This window comes from Lotus japonicus, chromosome 3 (genome assembly GCF_012489685.1).
Source record: "Lotus japonicus ecotype B-129 chromosome 3, LjGifu_v1.2".
NCBI lineage: Eukaryota > Viridiplantae > Streptophyta > Magnoliopsida > Fabales > Fabaceae > Lotus > Lotus japonicus.
This window is the reverse complement of record NC_080043.1, coordinates 15,980,122-15,999,692: the sequence shown is the minus strand read 5'-3', so window position 1 is coordinate 15,999,692 and position 19,571 is coordinate 15,980,122. Positions and strand designations below refer to the sequence as shown.

The 19,571-nt window shown below is 36.5% G+C and overlaps 1 protein-coding gene across 1 annotated transcript; it reads right to left on the bottom strand.

The window, feature by feature from the left end:
• Nucleotides 1-302: 302 nt before the first annotated feature.
• Nucleotides 303-16,565, bottom strand: LOC130743146 (myosin-12). The gene is made up of 40 exons (XM_057595267.1): nt 16,311-16,565; nt 16,089-16,217; nt 15,014-15,157; nt 14,770-14,915; nt 14,540-14,696; nt 14,405-14,463; nt 14,151-14,310; nt 13,911-14,060; nt 13,680-13,816; nt 13,454-13,600; nt 13,172-13,273; nt 13,037-13,094; nt 12,854-12,955; nt 12,728-12,765; nt 12,363-12,489; nt 12,101-12,271; nt 11,879-12,010; nt 11,667-11,773; nt 11,297-11,357; nt 11,006-11,183; nt 10,676-10,881; nt 10,369-10,488; nt 10,155-10,253; nt 9,697-9,912; nt 9,229-9,368; nt 9,048-9,149; nt 3,353-3,527; nt 3,234-3,281; nt 3,083-3,142; nt 2,814-2,984; nt 2,549-2,701; nt 2,264-2,470; nt 2,024-2,173; nt 1,862-1,932; nt 1,667-1,766; nt 1,507-1,563; nt 1,360-1,416; nt 1,039-1,119; nt 814-899; nt 303-724 (listed from the first exon to the last, which is right to left on the bottom strand). Exons 1-40 carry the CDS (start codon nt 16,311-16,313, stop codon nt 580-582), a joined length of 4,752 nt encoding a protein of 1,583 aa, XP_057451250.1. The 5' UTR covers nt 16,314-16,565; the 3' UTR covers nt 303-579.
• Between the last annotated feature and the right edge of the window lie 3,006 nt (nt 16,566-19,571).

Genomic DNA, 19,571 nt, shown 5'->3' with positions numbered 1-19,571 from the left:
ATCCCACTTTTCTAAAACTCGCTGCGCACTTATGGGAAGTGCAAAATCCATCCCGCCTAATATTTATCTTTTTTTTTTTTGTGTTTTTAAAATGGTAGAATGGAAAGAAAACACCTCCAAACTATCGGGCAAGGCGCTACTAGCATGCTAGGAAGGCCAGCAAAGGCTCACTCCTGGGTATGAGCGCAGATGAATTTTCCCGAGGATGATTGCCCACCGACTGAAATTTTACTGTCCTTAGGAGGATTCGAACCCTCAACCTATTTGAATGTGAGCGTTAAACCCGGAAACTGAAATCAAGCTAAATCAAACTTTCTTCATTTCATTCCTTTTCAAAGCAACAATATACAACAATGTCAAAATTCAAGGTGGCCTTCCTTGACAAGAAGCCTTACAAGAAAAATAAAAAAATTTGAAATCTCTCCAATAGCAAATGAAAAAATGTATTTGTTTTTATATAACCTAATTACAATTCTCCATCTCACCACTCAATTACTTGCTTCACACGAAACCCAAACTAATTGAATTCAAAATCAAAAACCAAAACTGTGTCAGCACTCAGCACCAGAATTTGCTACCTCATTGAGAGTCACTACTATCAATTTGTTGCAACAAGAACTGGAAATCAGACCTTTGTCTCAGGATTGGTGGCGGATCCACATCCATATCAGATAACCGAATGTCACTCATGGACCGGAACATCTCCTCCATTAAGAACGGTATGCTTTTTCATACAACAAACATAAACAAAATGTGTTTATATTGGCTAAGAAGTGATTTTTAGATGTAGAAGCATGTTAAATAGTTCATTACCTGGAATCCACTTCAAGAAGGAACGAGTTATTGGGTGGTATGTTTTCGGAGTCTTCTGTCATAAGCACTCTCATTCTGCTAATTACCTGTAAAAATTAAATGAATGATGTTTTAGTATATTTGGGATTAAGAAAGAATTGAATGTGCTGTAGAATGAAGCTATGATAGAATGCATTGCACAAACATGCAGCTGAGCCGAAAATGTTTGAGGAGACAAGAACTTACCTCTGCAGATAGTCCCTGTGCTCCATACTTGTCATCCCAGAACATAGTTCCAATACGGTATATTTGTGGAATACTTAACACCTGATATAGGGAACATAAAACAAGAGATTATAGGTTACATTGTATTAGAGGCACTCCTCTTTTACTCGAATTTTAAGCATGTGATTTAGATAGTTTCAAAGTAAAAAAAAAGTCATTCTTGATAAAAAACCATAAGTTAGAGAAAAGCTACTTATCCAAGTAGGTATAAGATAGAAACTGTTATTGAGATACTAAGTATTAACTGTTGTGTCTTGGTTATGAGTTAGTTAATTAAATTACCGGGCAGAGTTCTTTTGTGATCTCCTCCAAAGGTTTTTGAGTCTTTTGATGCAAAACCTGCATAAATGAAGCATTTTAAAATCGAATATTGAGGAAAGGGGAAAGAAAGTGTGCATTATTTTGTAATCATTGTTCAAGAAAGTATACCAGAAAGCTGACAGCTTGGCGTATGTGTTTGAGTTCATCCCAAGATGTCCCCGTAAACTGCAAAGTGAATAAGAAGTAACACAAAAGTAAGGACTTAGATAATTGGTGTCTTGCACTTCTGTTCTGTTTAGTCTAGGTTATGGCAAATTTCTAAAGCTACCTGATCTGTTGCTTTTAGACACCAGAGTTCCAACTCATGCAAACCTGCCTTCAAATACTCTCCATTGCTAAAGGAACAGCACTCCCGGCGAAGCAACAAACTAACAGACCATAATTTTATGAGAATCTGTACTAAGTTGAATCAACAATCACTACTCCAATATACTTAGTGCAATTGAATGGAAAATCTGCTCACCTATTAAACAGTTGAACATTCATGAATGAGAAGACCTGACTAAATATCTTCCTTGTTATCATGGGAGGGACCTGAAGTTATGAGATGTAGAAATTTGAGAAATCTCTTATCTGATCTGAACAACCCAGCCAAAGCAATATTAAGGGAGTAATTCATGCTTACATAGTTAGCAGACAATATATCCAAGGTATGATCTAATTTGTTCACAATGCTTTTCCAGTGCATATGCAATGCCTGTTGTTTTGCAACTATATTTGAATGGATGTTTCTAGATGACCCTCTTATTGATCTGGTCCTTAAGGATCTTGGTGCCTGTCAATGGTGATAAAAGATTTATCTAATCAACCAATGTCCAATTTTCTGTTGTACTTTGTATTGTCTGTTTTTCTTCAACATGATTACCTGAATACACAAATTTAAGAATGGGCTAATCTCTTTCTTTAAACTATCTCGGATCATTCCATAAATCTTCTCCACATATGCAGTTAAATGTTGCTTAAAAAGAATTGCTGGGTATTTGGCTTCCACTTTAGATTGCTCATTTGGCTTTTCCACCATTCCACTGTAGCCACTTGAAATCCCCATGCCCAATGAAGATGAACGTAAGCCCTGACATTGTACATCAAGTATCGTTATGTTTTTAACATTGATTTAATGAACTGAAATTTTGCAGCTTCGAAATCATACTTGTGCCATTTTGCCAAATAGGCTGGCAGGGGAGTTCCTATTACGCGAAGCGGCCCTAGTTGTATTGCTGGCCTTGATGGTACATTGTAGATAAAACAGAAGTGTTGAAGTTGTTGAAAGCCAATATGCTAGGTCATTGATTCCTTCTTGGCTCTGCCAGGACATAAAATGATAAATTGCTTTCAATAATTTAGGTTCAAAAACTGATGTTTTATCAAGAATTCCTTAACTATTGTTGGTGTATAAAGCTCTTGGAAAATACTACCTCTATAGATGATTTGATAGCGTGAATAATTTTATCAAATATATGTGTCTTCTCCGATTCAAATGATCTCCAATGAAGAAGTGCTTTATAAACAATGCAAGAAACTGCTGGTCTGTTTTTCTCAAATTTCTTATCTTCCATGAGACACTTGAGCAGTGCATCATAACTTTCCTGTTTAGAAGATATAGATATATAAAAACTGTAAGATACCATTTAATTTTAGGGTGGAATTTCTGCCTCACTTAATTGTGTTATGAGATCATATATACCTGCTGTCTGTCTGTGAGTGATCTTTGTTTCGTAAGCAAAGACACAGGTGCTCTAAGTTCCTGGAAACATCATTTTTTCAATTTCAATTACTGTGATCAATTACTTACCCTTGAAATTATTGAAAAACACATGTTATCAAGTTGGAAATACCTTTCTGGCATGCCATTCTTCTTCTGTTTGATTTCTGTTATCCAAGTTCTGCATCGATCATCATAAAAGATAATTGTCACATAATGAATAATCCTTAGGGAAAGCTCAGAGTAGTATACCTTTATTTGTGAAGTCATGGTATCTGTAATAACTCTTGGTTGTATCTGTTCTACAACAGCAACCTCCTGGCCTGTTTCTATCTTTTCTGGATAAACCTTCTGCTCGACAACAGCGGCTGCCTGGCTCCTTAGAACTTCATTCTCTGATTCTAGATTTTCTATCTGATCCTTGAGGCTAGAGATGGCATTAAATTGGAACTAATTTAGAGACGTGTATATGCCAGTAATTTTTTTTATGTTTTAAAAATTCCTTCCTAAATCTATTGTCAAGAAAATGGTGTGTAAGCCCACTTAATGTGATATGATATAAAAGCATATATGGCCTATGTTATTGAGAAATTATCTGTGATGTTTAATTGGAAAACTTTAATCTTCAAAAATATTTATGGAAAGGAAAGTAACACATATTGTACAAATGCAGCACATTCAGAACTCTTAAATGAAAGGAAAAAAGAACAATTTATCATGGTCTCCTTTGTTTTGTTGTTTTCATTTTCTTTTAAAAACCTATCCTATCAAGTATGAACAATTACTAGACCTATACCAGGTTCATTTTGACGCCTCATTTATGTATCACCATCTTGCAAAGCGAATTCTGTACATCATATCACTTGAATGAAATATTCTGATTGATTATTTCATGAAGCTGAGTACATATATATATACAAGAGTTTAGGGATAGCTAAATAAGGAAAAGATCTATCCTAATAAAAGATAAAATATACTAAATATATTTATTCCCTATTTATTTAATCTACATATCTCAACACTCCCCCTCAAGTTGGAGCATATAAATCGTATGCATCCAGCTTGTCACATATATATTTTATCCGGGGACCTCGTAAAGACTTGGTAAAAATATCAGCCAGCTGATCTTGAGAGCAAACAGAAGAAGTCTTGATAGTACCACAAAGAATCTTCTCCCTAATAAAATGACAATCAACTTCTATATGTTTTGTTCGTTCATGAAAAACCGGATTAGAAGAAAGATGTAAAGCTGACTGATTGTCACATACTAAGTTCATAGGAGTAATCGCACAAAACTTCAACTCCTGAAGTAAGTGCTTCAACCACAAGAGCTCACACGTAGTATGAGCCATAGCACGATACTCAGCTTCGGTGCTTCATCTAGCAACAACACTTTGTTTCTTACTCTTCCAAGAGATGAGATTTCCACCAATAAAAACACAATAACTAGAGGTGGATCTCCTATCACCTGCATCACCTGCCCAATCCGCATCTGAATATCCAGTAATACTAGTATGACCTCTATCAGTATAAACAAGACCTTTTCCAGGCGAACCTTTTATATATTGAAGTATCCGAATAACAGCCTGCCAATGACTCTTACAAGGAGAGTTTAAAAACTGACTAACAACACTAATAGAGAATGATATATCAGGTCTGGTCATTGTGAGATAATTCAACTTTCCTACTAACCTCCTATATCTTCCTGGATCAGAATAAGGCTCCCCCTGGTTAGGCAGAAGCTTCACATTAGGGTCCATAGGAGTATCCGCAGGCTTGCAGTTAAGAAGGCCCGTTTCTTCCAAAATATCAAGCGCATACTTTCTTTGACAAATAGCAATGCCAGACTTTGACTGAGCTACCTCAATCCCAAGAAAGTAATGCAAAGATCCAAGATCCTTAGTCTGAAAATGCTGAAACAGGTGCTGCTTAAGAGCTTGTATGCCCTCTTGGTCATCACCGGTGATTACAATATCATCCACATAGACAACAAGATAAATGAACCTCTTTGAGGATGAACACCTAAAGAAGACTGAGTGATCCGCTTCACAACGAACTAACCCAAACTGCTGAATAACATTGCTGAAACGGCCAAACCAAGCTCGGGGTGATTGTTTCAGACCATACAGAGACTTTTGCAATTTACAAACTAGTCCTGACTCCCCCTGAGCAATAAACTCCGGTGGTTGCTCTATATAGATCTCTTCTTCCAAATCACCATGTAAGAAAGCATTTTTAATATCCAGCTGAAACAAGGGCCAATGTCGCATAGCAGCCATGGCAAAAAATAAACGGACATATGCCATCTTTGCAACTGGTGAAAAAGTATCACTATAATCCAAGCCATAAACCTGAGTGTACCCTTTGGCAACAAGACGAGCCTTCAATCGATCAATATGCCCATCAGGGCCTACTTTAACATTAAAGACCCAACGACACCCAACAATAGATTTCCCTGCAGGAAGAGGAACAAGCTCCCATGTATTATTAGACTCTAAAGCTGTCATCTCGTCAATCATCGCTTGACGCAAACCTTTGTGAGATAGGGCCTCCTGTATAGTCTTAGGTACAGTAATGGAAGATATGGTAGAAACAAAAGCGTAGTATGCAGGGGGCAAGCGATGATATGAGAGAAAATTATAAATAGGATAAGGATTACGAGTAGAATGACTACCTTTCCGGAGGGCAATGGGCAAGTCAACAGGATCCGAAGCAGGAGAGGAGGCTTGATGAGGAACCAAATCACATGTCTCATGTCCTGCAGAAACTGAGTCGTGGGGCTCATCCGTTACTGTACGTCGTGGGCGACGCTCATAAGTAATGCGATAACGAGACATATCAGGAGCTGGCGCTGATGGAGTGGAAGTGTCTGCTTGAGGAGTAACGACCGAAGATGGTGACATAGACACTTGAGGAACAGGTAAAACCACAGGAAATATATCTAGATCAGATTGTTGACCAGTTGTAACAAAGTAAGGTGTATCTTCAAAGAACGTGACATCTGCAGAAGTGTAGAACTTATGTGTGGATGAAGAGTAACACTTATACCCTTTTTGAACACGAGAGTAACCTAAAAAGACACATTTGACAGCTCGAGCAGACATCTTATCACGACCTGGTGAAAGATCATGAACAAAGCAAGTACAACCAAAGACACGAGGCAGAACACAAAATGAAGATTCCCTAGGATACAACATGGAATGAGGAATCTGATTACCCAAAACAAATGATGGCATCCGATTTATCAAATATCCTGCAGTCAAAACAGCTTCACCCCAAAACTTTAAAGGTGCATTAGCATTCATCAATAAAGTACGAGCCGTATCCACAATATGTCTATGTTTTCTCTCAGCTACCCCATTTTGTTGGGGTGTATGTGGACAACTAGACTGATGTATAATGCCATGAGACTTCATAAAAGAGTTAAAGGAATCAGAAAAATACTCTTTAGCATTATCACTTCGCAGAACACGAATTTTCTTATCAAATTGAGTTTCAATTTCATGACAAAATTTTTGAAAGATACTAAACAACTCAGATCTATCTTTCATTAAAAATATCCAAGTACACCGGGAGAAATCATCAATAAAACTGACATAATACCTGTATCCTAAGATAGAAGAAACACGACTTGGACCCCAAACATCAGAATGAATGACATCAAATGGATGTAGGGCCCTTTTATTGATGCTACTAGGAAAAGACGACCTAACATGCTTCCCAAGCTGACATGACTCGCATTCCAAAGACTCTAACTGCGACAAGTAAGGCACCATCTTCTTTAATTTGTCCAAACTCGGATGTCCCAGACGACGATGAAGTAAACTCGGAGACTCAGCAGCAGCCGCACAAATTGCAGAAGATGGTTGTTGTAGATAATAGAGACCATGTGATTCAGATCCTGCTCCAATCATCCGTCCCGTACTCCGGTCCTGTATAAAGAAGGAATCAGAGGTAAAAGTTATGGCACAACCTAATGATTTGGTTAATTTACTTATAGAAATAAGATTAAAAGCACATCCCGGAACTAATAGAACAGAACTCAAAGGTAGTGTAGGAAGAGGAGATGTCTGCCCAACACCGGTGGCTTGTACTTTCGAGCCATTTGCAAGGGTAACATGGTGTGTAGTTTTGGGTGAAGATAAGTTAGAGAAAAAGGAAGGATTACCAGTGAGATGATCTGAGGCACCGTAATCCAAAACCCAGGATCCAACAGGTGTAGAATGAGAGTAACAAACCGTAGAATTACCGGTTTGAGCAACAGTTGCTGATGAAGATGATCTTTGAGCGCCCTTCAGCTGGAGATATTCCTTGTACTCATCAGTTGAGAATGAGTGGTTCTTTGCACCATCAGATTCAACCTTGGACTCCAAAGACTGTGCGACATTAGCAGTTTTGTCTGGAAACCCAACTAGAGAGTAACAACGATCTTGTGTGTGTCCATCCCTCTTACAGTAAGAACAATGGAGATTTCCTCTACCTCCTCTTCCACGTCCACCACCTTTACGACCACGACCTCGACCCCCTGACTCAAAAGAATTTGATATGAGAGCAGAGGAGTCAGAGGCTGTATGAGATTCAAGTCTAGTTGAAGTGGCAGATGAAGGAACACGAAGTAAACGATTAATAAGCTCCTCCGCTGTAGGAATATTGGGATTAGTAAGGGTCTGGTTTCGAACAGATTCCAGATCCTTATGGAGACCATGCAAAACAAACACCATGAACATATTGTCAAGTTTCTCCAGCACCTTCTTCAAATCGTCATTAACCAGCATTGACTTCAGCTCCACAATGGTAGATTGTGCCTTATTCAGGTAAGACGGCAAATTAAGATCAGTCATCTCGAGATTTGCCAAATTACGTACTGAATCATACAACCGCTGAATATCATTAGCATAGATGTCCTGTGCCTTTTTCCACACATCATAACATGTTTTGTAGGGACGAAAGTGAACAATCAGTCTAGGTTCAATTGCCTGGTATAATAAAGAAACAAGTTGATAATCAGCCTTCTCCCATTCCTTCTTCTCAGAAGCATCAATATCAGCACATTTTTTAGTAAGGTGCTCGGACAAACCTTGACCCAAAAACCAGATCTCAACAGCATTGGACCAATCTAGATAATTTGCCTCATTCAACTTCTCAGAAGTGATAACAGGAGTCCCAGAAAAAGCAAATGAGATGAGACTCTTCTTCTCACCCTTGGGAGACTTATCCTTCAGCAAATCCTCCATGAAGAAAAAGAACAAACAGAGACAGGGAAAACAACCGCAACCAAACAAATCCAAACACACTTCAAACGAAAGGCTCACTGATTGGAACAGGCCAAAAAACAGAAACAAGAGACCTCAAACACAGAAACGAACCACAGAAGAGGAATCCTGGAATAAAAACAAGCAAACCCAGAAAAAATTATCAGCGGCGACCGGCGGCGGCGGCAGCGGCTGGCGGTGGCGGCTGATCACGACACAGTGGTGGCAGCAGCGGACTATGGTAGCAGCAATCAACAGCAGTGGTGGCGGCCGGTGGTTGCTTCCGGAATTCTAACTGGTAAAAATAAGGGTTAGCCTACGACGGCTGAAACCCTAAACTAAACTAGTAAACCAGAGGGAGACTTGAATCAGAAAGCTCTGGTACCAACTTGAATGAAATATTCTGATTGATTATTTCATGAAGCTGAGTACATATATATATATAAGAGTTTAGGGATAGCTAAATAAGGAAAAGATCTATCCTAATAAAAGATAAAATATACTAAATATATTTATTCCCTATTTATTTAATCAACATATCTCAACAATATCAAAACATCTAATCCAAAAACAAGGGAGCTCATTGATGCATATAAAGTTTTTGATTTACTACATTCAAATGCAGGCATCTGGCAACTAAGTATCACTTAGAAGAAAAATAATAATAAATTATCCAAATAGCATATTGTACTTACATTTTTATCTCTTCAGATAGTTCTTCATTATTTGATTCTACTAATGCCTGCTGACATAGAACCTGGTTCTCAGACTCAAGGTTTGACAAACTTGATTCTAATCTGGAGTAGTAAAGTATAGATGGTCAATTCCAGTTTATGTTGGTAGAGATATTGTGTGGCTAAATATTATTTCCACAACCTTTCAATAGTCTCCTGAAGTTGTGTCGCTTTGAGATGTGCTTCTTCTGCCTCTTTCAGCCTTGCTTGATTCTCTTTTTCAATTTCTGAGCACCTTTCTTCAAACTCTTTAATCTTACTTTTTAGCTGTTCTACTTCACTCTGTATTTTCAGAACTTCAATTTAAGTACTTGCCATCACATTGTCAAGTGAAAAGTATTCATCTATGCAGTGCTGTTTGCATGCAAATTATTTATATATGTGACAGTTCTCATTATTCATTTAAGTTTTTGGTGGTAAAAGATATAATATTTATTTTAAAAATAATATTTCTTAAAAAAAAGGGTTAATAAAAAGCTTTCCTTACTTTTCTTATGTATCATTTTATCATTTAGAAGTACTTCTTACCCTGCTGAATGTAATTCCAGTGTCCCACCATCTTAATACTAAAAGTAAAATTTAAAAATGTCCAGGAAAAAAATTATTTTACCTCCAGCTCCTCATTTTTATTTGTCAGCAACTCTAGCTTGGTGTTGTCCACAACAGGTACCTCTTTAATTACAGGTGGTGCTTGTTCAATTGCTATTTTTGCTGCTTCTTTCTCATGTATAATTGCAGCATGGGCTTCATCTAGCTGAGCTTGAATTTCTTGTAAAGTATTCTGTAATTTTGCTATCTCTTGCCCTTTAGCTTCTTCAAGGTCAAGCTGCATGTTATTATTTCCAGATTAGATGGGCTGGATAAACTGCTATATGAAGGACTGAATAGTTTTTCTCCTCATTAGTATCTTGAAAGGAGTGCACTAGACAGTTACTCACTGATAAAAACTATGAAAATAGAATCTTACTTTTGAATGAAAATTAATCCCTTTTTATTTTTACTTATAATTGATAATTTTACTTGAATCCATTTAGTGGTTATCATGTAGAACTAGTTGATAGTCCCTACCCGCAAGTGCTTTTCAATATCCAGTCTCCATGTCAGCTCCTCAACACGCTTCTCCAACTTGTCCTTTGCTTCCTTAAGTGCCCCCGTTTCCCTTGCAGCCTGCACAGCAACTTAAAACTGTTACACACCTCTACTTTTGAAAATATTTCTTTCTTATTAGATATTCTAAAAAAAATTGGCTTCTAGAAAAATGATGCACAGAAGCAACACTCACCATCCGAAGCTTTCTGAGCTCTTTCCGTGCTACTTTAGCTCTCCAGAGACATTGAAGTGAAAGAGCTACTCTCTTCTGCTGTTTGTAATCAGAAACAGCTTTGGCTCTTCTCCATTGTGTCTGTCAGAAGAAATGAAATGGAATAATTTAAATTATTAATTTTAAAAAGAATCAAGCATCTTGAATTTCTTATTGATGAAATTTTAGATGAACTTTTCCATGAGCAAACATTTGGATTCCAAATGATTTCATTATGCATGTCATGATCTATGTTGGTGTTAGATATTGCTTCTAGTGATGTCTTTACCTGAATTTTGGTTGAAGCCTTTGTCCTTCTTCTGTACCTAAATTCATTTCGTGCTGCTAATGCTCTCATGCCAGATTGAATAACAATAGCTGATGCTTGTAATGATGTGTAATAAGTTCTTTCTCTGTGTGCACGCACATGTTTCTGCACCCGGATAGAAGCTGCTTCCCTTCTCATGTGCTCATATAGTTCACGTGCAAGTCTTGCTGAAAAAATGAAGGGCAAAAGAAAGTAACTCGAATAAGTTATCTATAGGACAGAACCATAAGAATTATGCACTTAAAAAGGAGATGTACTAAAAATACAAGTTATTTTGTTAAGAAAGATGACCTCTCCAAATCTTCTGGATCTGAATTGTGGCCTTTTTAAGGGTGATGAACTCTTTTCTGGTTAAATGTGTTCGGATTTGTCTCTGTATGAGTCTAGCTGCTTTAGCTAAGACTTCAGCTCTTCGTGCATCTAATTCAGCCATCTGACCAGCTCTGAGAAATACCTTTGTTTTTCCCATCTGATTGAAACATTGGGATAAAATGGATGAGAGCTTATAACAAATTCCTGAAAATTTTATGCATGATTATGCCTTTTACTTCCATAGAACATGTTTCCCATGTATAGACTTACCTGATAGCCTTTTAGGCCCATCTTCTCACAGATTGCAATAGATGCCTTTTTCTCATCAGATCTACATACAAGAAAGCATTAACTATCATATGGGTTTGTGAAGATCAAAGCATATTTTTTAGAACTTCAATGAGAGATATAGATATATGATATTTACTTTCAAGTGAATCTGAGCTTATCTTCAATGATAGGAGCTACATCATAGATTATTGTTATAGTTACTTTCATGTGGTGGTTCAAGTAGTTTAATAGAGTATTACATCTTTGACTCATCATTCTTGCTCTATCTTCATGAAGGTGTGAATTTCATATGACAATCAAAGTTAAAAAGCATCATTTTCATTTTCTTGTAGACTATAGTAATGCATACCCATCAAGGACATCAGGAGCTAGCATTCCAAAGCGATCAAGGAACTCTTCAAATGTTCTTTTTGTTGGATATCCAGCACAACTAATCCTTATTGCCTCAAGTACTCCCTGCAAGAAGCAATGAGGTAAATGTCCCTTTTTTTTCGGCAGGGGTATTTCTCAAATCCACTGAACAGGCATACATTTAAGAACAATAGGAGAAATTAAACTTACCCCACATCTTAATTGGTTTAAGACATTGAAGTTCTCAAAGATTCCTGGCTGCAAAACTGTATTAGGTTTCACACATCTTATGTAATGTGGTTCTGTTGTGCTCAGTGTCTCCATGAGTGATTGCAGTTGTTGCTGGATATTAAGATTTATTCAGAAGCAATTCAAGGACTCGGAGTTTCTAGAGACTGGAGAAACTAAACACCGAAATTGAAATATATTTACCTTAAACTGTGAGCCCATGGAAGAAAATTTTGATTGCTTTGATGTCTCCTCAGGTAGAAGAGGGAAAAGATTAGCAACAAATGTGCACTTGGAAGCACATAAAAGAGCTTGATGCTCTGCTATAACATAATCTTTATTCTTATCTAGAAAATAATCTGCTTGGTAAGTGACCTGTAAATAAAGAATATTTGTGACAAGAAATTAGCATTTTTAATTTTAAAATGGATGGCCGGCGAGAAAAATTTAGAATTCCTTGTCTTACATCTCCAGCATAGTGGTTAATTGTGAAATCTGTTCGAGCAAGTTTTGGCTTGCTGAAGCGCTTGTGTCCTTTATATGTCTGGTACATCTTTTGTGCAAAAGTCTCATGAGTTGCCTTGGGGAACATGCTGCAGTAAATAAGAATATAATTAAATTTTGACTTGCTTTCCTGGTTTTTGCTTCCTGTTTAGCAGGAAAATAAAATCTGGCTGAGCTAACTATACCACCATTTCCTTTCAAAAAATAATCCTACCACCATTCTCTCCTTGATTGAGGAATTATTTTGTAGGTATACTATTTGCAAAAAAGTTTATCTGTATAGCCAATCTATCTATTCACAGTTTTTCAAGTGAGAAATTGACATACCAGGCTTCATCAAGAAGAGCAATTATTCCCCCAGGTTTCTGCAAGCAATACATGTAAACAGTATCAATATTTATCTGGTATAAAAGATCCTTCACAAGCAATGCTGATACACAAGTTTCTAATGACCTTCTCAATAAGATCAAGAACATCCTGATTATCCACAAACTCTACATAGCTCCAATTGATTTCCTCCTTTGTGTACTCTTCTTGCTCCATCTTGAATACATGCTGCGGAAACAGATGCATTTCTATATTATATGTTTGTATCGATAATGTTGCTTAAGATCTATTTAGAATTTATAACCTTGCCTGATTAAAATGTTGTTGCAACTTCTCATTTGTTAGGTTGATGCACAGTTGCTCAAAACTGTATATAGAGAATGAATGAGATTAAAATTTAGAGACGAAGAAATTGTCTTTATGAAACATAACTATCCCATTTACCTGTTGACTTTGAAGCTTTCAAATCCATAAATATCAAGGACTCCTATTAAGCTGACTGCATTTGCATCTTGCCCAATTGAACTGTTAATCTTGTCCACAATCCTAACATATTTGAAGCATGCATTTGGATTATATCAAAACACTTTTTGTTCATAGATGATTTGTTGTGTATTATGATTGATGTTGTATAGGAGTAGTATGTTTCCTGGATATAAAATTATCAGGGTTTTTAATGTTGCGACTGAATGAAGATACATGTTGTCATTCTTAGTTTGTTTTTACCAGTCAAACAGTCTGGAGTACATAGTCTTTGCCAAAGCATCTCGGCTCAAAGCAGCTGCATCTGGGTCTAGTAGTTTTGTAATGTTCCCATCAGGAGTAACAATGACTCGCTTGCAAAGTGAGTCTTCTAGTGCTTTATCATCACACCTGAAAATAATCATGTCATAGACATTAAAGGTGAAGCATACAGATTATATGGATTTTAAAGTTGGATCAATGCTTGTACATGAGTAACTCGGCTGCAGTTCGAAGGTGGGTGAGTGATTTGTCATCTTTCAATTTTGATGAATCAACTTCATTCCCTTTGGCGAAGTTAATGTTTCCTAGATGAAGGATTGCAGCTACCACACGAAAGATAGCATCCTGTGGAGGGAAATTTTCTTTGATCGAATGTCTCTGGATAAACATAAATCATTGCTTCTTCAAAATATGATGCACTGTTGCATTGGCACAATACCTGCTCATCCTGGCTGATACCTACAATATCCATTGCATTTCTGGTCTCTAAGTATTCTTTAGCATCATCTACATTTGACACTTCATAACAGTTTGATTGATTCAGATAGTGGAATTGCCTTGGGTCCCCTAACTTGAACCTCTCAAGATCCTATCAAGCAAACTTTAACTGTTAGATTTTAGGAGTTAATGATATGTTACAAATTTTTTTTTTGTTTCAATTTAATTATGTAGAAGTCACCTCTGGTGGTGCTGCACAAAGCATGTAAAAGCAATGATAGTTTCTCTCTGGATCAGAAGCCTGACAAACTCTTGACCTTTCAAGGAGATAGGTACGGATTGCTGCTCCAGAAATCTTTCCATTCTTGTCAAATTGAATTTCAACAAATTTACCAAAACGACTGCCAGAAAGTCCAATAATTTTGTAATATCAACTAAAATGGAAATTATGAAAGAAAATGTAATCTGAGAAAATCCGTATGCATTTTTTTTTACCTTGAATTGTTGTTTTTGACAGTTTTGGCATTTCCAAAAGCTTCCAACACTGGATTGGACTGAAGAAGTGAAAGTGTCACTACATATACCTGATTTGAGTTAACTGAGAAACATTTGCTAGTAGTTAAAACTGACCTCCAAGACTTGTTGTTCTACAGTCCTGCCTTCTGTATTAGACCTTCCCCCCATGAAAGCTAGATATCTCATTAGCATTTTGGTTGTCTCCGTTTTACCAGCTCCACTCTCTCCACTCACCAAAATGGATTGACTTCCATTCTCATTTATCATTGCTCTGATATATTAAACTGAGTCAGCTCTACAATCAATTGTTTTCTTAGGATACTAGTACAGAATCTATTTCTAACCTGTAACAGGTGTCTGCTACAGCAAAAAGGTGAGGGCTAAGCTCTCCAAATGCTGCTCCTTTGTACTGCTGCATCATATGGATGTCATACAGGTGTGGTAGTCTTCTAAAAGGATTCACTGCAATTAAGATATTCCCTGTATATGTCTGCTCATATAATGGATGGTTGTCAGATGTTGATCCTTTCCTAAATATTTTTAGACTAAAAAATATATTGAGAAGTTGATTAGCTGGTTGTGACTCACATATATCTCATTGAGAGAAAAACGACAGGCAAGGTTATACAGAACTCCTGGCTCATGGAGGTATGCTAGCTTGGTCATGTCATCAACCCCTGAAGGCTGTGCCTCCATATCTTTAGGGTATATACTTGAAATTTCTGCAACCACCTGAAATTGGGGATAATGCTCAGTTTATATACTTCTTCATGCTTGTACTTCAAGCATCAAATTTATGGGCATGGTGATATGTTTCGGTATCTGGCTCAATAAGGCTAAGGTGTATCAGAATTCAATCAAAGTATGGTTCTTGAGCTAGTGAGCTTAAGCTAAAACAAGTTATGACTTTTGCTATAGTGATAAGGAATTTATCCAATAATATAGTTTCTTCTTTATTATATTGGTTGCTTCTGTAAAATATGGTAAAATATGTTTGAGGGAAATGAATAAATTTCTCTTTTTCGGAATAAGAAATTGCTATGACTAGTACTAATATCTAAAATGTTATTGCTTTGGATCTGTTGATGAAGCTGAAAATTGTGGCTGGAGCTTTTGTGCTAGGATTTCACAATAATATAAGTACTTCTATGGTTCTGCCTATCTTGTCTCTATTCCCGAGCTAAGAATAAACATTGCAGCAGCATCTCTCTGGCTTAATCCAAGCATAATATAATTTTAACTTTATATATTTGATAGGTACTAGCAATGAACAAAGAAAACTACTGAATTAACTAGCTAACTGTTACACTAACAGTTGATAATGCTAACTGGCACTCTTCCTTTAACTAGCTAACCATTCTACTAACTAACCATAACTACAATAATAACCTCTCCTTAAGAAGCCTAATTCCTATCAATATTACTCTGGTTGAGAAAATCCAGGGAAAGAACAAAGAAACAAATTATGGAATTCCCTATAACTTTTTCTCAAGTCATTTCATTTCCATCATTCGGATCCAAAAAGTAGCCATGCTGTTCTAGTCAAATAGCAGATTTCTGAACCTATAATATGGAATTATTGCAATCAAGTTTTGCAATGTGTTTCACAAATAAATAACTCTGCTATCAGTAATCCAGTTTTATGATCTGGTAAAAAGCTTACTGTTTTCCCATTTGTGGTAATGATAGTGGCATTTGTGCCTTTGATATCTGTCACCTCACCATCAATCCATGCAATCTCAGGATCCTCAACCCAAACCTGTGATCCAACAATGATATTCACAGGAGTTCCCTGAACCATCAAAAGAAAGTGTTAACATATGATCTGACAACAAAAGATGAGTAGATCAATAACAGAAACAGAACCTATATCTTAGAAGCTCACCATGATACTAAATTCTGCTGATCATGAAAATCAGAATGGTGGCTTGCAGAACTGGACCAAGATCAATGGATGTTTCTGATTCTGAGAGAGATGCTAGAAGGAAGAGGGGTGTATTGCAGAGACTCAGAAAGCTGAAAGGGAATGTTCAAAAGGAAAACAAAAAGCAGAGAAAATGCCAGGGTGGTAACTCTTTAAAGCTAAAGGTGTAGCAGCAATCCTCACACCTTACATTACCACCTTTCCTCCTCAGTCTCAGGTACCTTTTTCTTTGCTCCTTCCACGACAGATGCTGACTTGGCACCAAGAGAAGCCCCAGAAGAAAAAAAAAAGTATATTCCAATGTTCAATTTCAGCCTGCTACATGATCACATAAGTGGGGTCATGTTGCTTAAGCCATATGAAGAATGAACCACCGTCCAGCTGATATCTTTGAATTGTTTTGGTACATGATAAGTTTGATACGGTGCATGTTTGGATACACGGTAGAGAATCACATTGAAATCAAAATGATGGTGAATAGTAGTAAAAACCAAGGGAAGTAGTTTCTGTTCACCGTGATTTTGTCTCTCTGATTTTCTACTGTGTATGCAAGTATGACCATAATTGATTTGTTATTGTCTGGTCCGAGGTATTAATGGTATGGTTGTGAACAGTAGCATGATACACAGCTGGTGTTCATGTTACATTTCATTATTACTTAATATAATTGAACTTAATATGAAAAACAAAAAGTTGGGTAAAAGATTCGAAGATAACAAGGTAGAATATTCATGTTACAGACAGAAATGGCAAGTTTTTAACTAGTATAGATAGAGTGTTGGTATGCAGGAGCATGCCAATTTTTCCATCTCAACTTCTCAAGCTATATAGCACACGTTACTCAAAGGCCATCATGTCCAAAGTCAAAATGTTAATGAGTTGAAAAAGGTTCACATATGAGAGATGATGCATAAAAGAGAGGAAAAGCAGATAATGAAAGATGAGCCACTCAAGGGCTTCCACCCGGATTAGTAAACGCCATTCAGGACCCACAGTTTCCAACTTTACGGGGTGCACATGGGTTGGGTTGGATGGATTTTGGTCAAAATAAAATCCGAACTAATCAAAATTATCTGGGTTGGGTTGGGTTGGATTTCACGAATTTCTTCTTCGAACCCGATCCGAACCAACCCGACGAAGTTCGGATTGGGTTGGATGGATTGATTGGGTCACTATATTAAAATATTAATATATATGAAATATTAAAAAATCTTGCAAATATTATTATAAATTCAGAAAAAAATTATAAAAAATACTAAATCTGTTATAATACTAAATAGCATGAAAATGACACAAAAATTTATACCAAATAGCATGAAATAATATCACATAAATGACATATAAACAAATATCATGAAAACATAAAACTTTATTACCAAATGACATGAAACAATCTAACATAAATAGTACCTAAAAAGTGAAAAGCAACCCTAAATGTCATGCCATGACACTTAGAACTTACATGTCTCCAACATGCCAAATAACATATATAGACATTTAACAAATAACTACAAACAAATACTCTAAGTTCAAATATGACAAATAACTACAAATACTTAAGTCTCAAAGTTTCAAAAAGTCATCACTCCAACACTAGCACTCCAAGTATGAGTAAAATTAAAAAAAAAAATTATTATTATATGTATGGATTCTAGGTTGGGTTGGATGAATTTGAACTGAATCTGAAATCCGATCCGAACTTGGTTGGATTGTAGTAAAATTCATCCGATTAACCCGATTACCCGATCCAACCAGCATTTTTTCTATTGGATCGGATTGAGTTGGACGGGTTCATTGGATCTACCCGGCCCATGTTCACCCCTAGTCTGCACCATCCAAAATAACTGTTTTTATATTTTAAATCCATTTTCTTTTTTATTTCTCTCACAAACTTTTTTATTTTTATCACTCTTCTTTCTCTATCACATCCTTCATCATATTTGTCATTTCTTCCTCTTATATTTCTCCCTCTCTCTCCAAGGTGAACGTGGAATTTGGATGTGAAAATAATTTGTACTTTTTAATGTAATTACTAGCACACATAGTAATATGTATCATAACATGATCAGAATCAATTCTGATATTTTGAAACAACTTTTTTAAAATTAATCTGGTTCTAGAATTAATTATTGAAGCATTTCTAAACATTGTTTTGTTTAGTTGGAAACGGCAGGAAGTAGAAGGCTGCAAGCTTTTCCATTGTGGGACGGCTAAGGCAGGTGCTACATATTCTAGGCTATGGTCATTCACATGAGGAAAAAGGTTTATGAGGTGTGGTAGTGGGACCTTGAAGCATAGGAAAAAGCCTAACACAGCGTGGCTTTCCAACCAAGCTTTGTTCATCACTCATTTTCTTTTGTTATTTGTATCTTTAATCATCATTACTCTCGCTTATTAGGTGTTTTTCCTTGGTTTGTTTTATCAATATTTGTGTATAATTGGGTGGCCTATATGGCCCCTTAGAAATTCAGATCTTGCTGTACCAAATAATATTTTAGAAAGATGCTTCTCTTGTCGGTCATTGGTCCAACGTAGTTTTATTTTTCTTTTCTGTTTTGGTTTAAAGGAAGGCCATTTTGGAAGTGCTTTTGACTAGAGTTTACACATGAATAAACAGGATTAGAAGTGTTAGCAACACACTTTTTTAAGAAAACACATTTCAATCTATATATATTGTGATTGGTTTATTTTTTGAAAAGTTTAACACATTTATTTTACTTCTCAAAAAATGTATTGACTTTTTAAAAATAAACCAATCACAATGAGTGTGTTGACGTGTGTCTTAAAAAAAGTGTGTCTTACTATATGTCAAATTTTAAATTTTTAAAACTCAATATTAGTTTTCAATTTTATAAATACTTTTAGGGTTTCTTTGTAATCAACATTATAAATATATACTTTTCTGATGTATAAAAAAAAACATTATAAATATACAAGAATTGTTATCGTTCTCAAACATCTTTAAACACCTTCATTATTGCACGACGTCCTTCATCGCTATTGTCCCTGCCAGTCCTACACTACCTCTGTTGTTGTATTGCACACTTGATTGCTTTCATTGGCACCCACAACCCCCACCGCTGCAATTTCTTAAGATATCCTTCTAACAACCATCGATTGGCATCTGCGACCATCATCACAGCCTCCACCGCAGTCCAAGACCCTCCCTTCCTTCCCTTGTTGAAGAAGGTCCCAAGTGATCGCAATAACGGTGGAGGGAAA

Coding starts and splice junctions, on each gene's coding strand:
- LOC130743146 (XM_057595267.1), bottom strand. Junction 1,564..1,666: donor GTCTAAAAGCAACAGATCAG/GTAGCTTTAGAA, acceptor TTCACTTTGCAG/TTTACGGGGACATCTTGGGA. Junction 900..1,038: donor CACAGGGACTATCTGCAGAG/GTAAGTTCTTGT, acceptor TAATTTTTACAG/GTAATTAGCAGAATGAGAGT.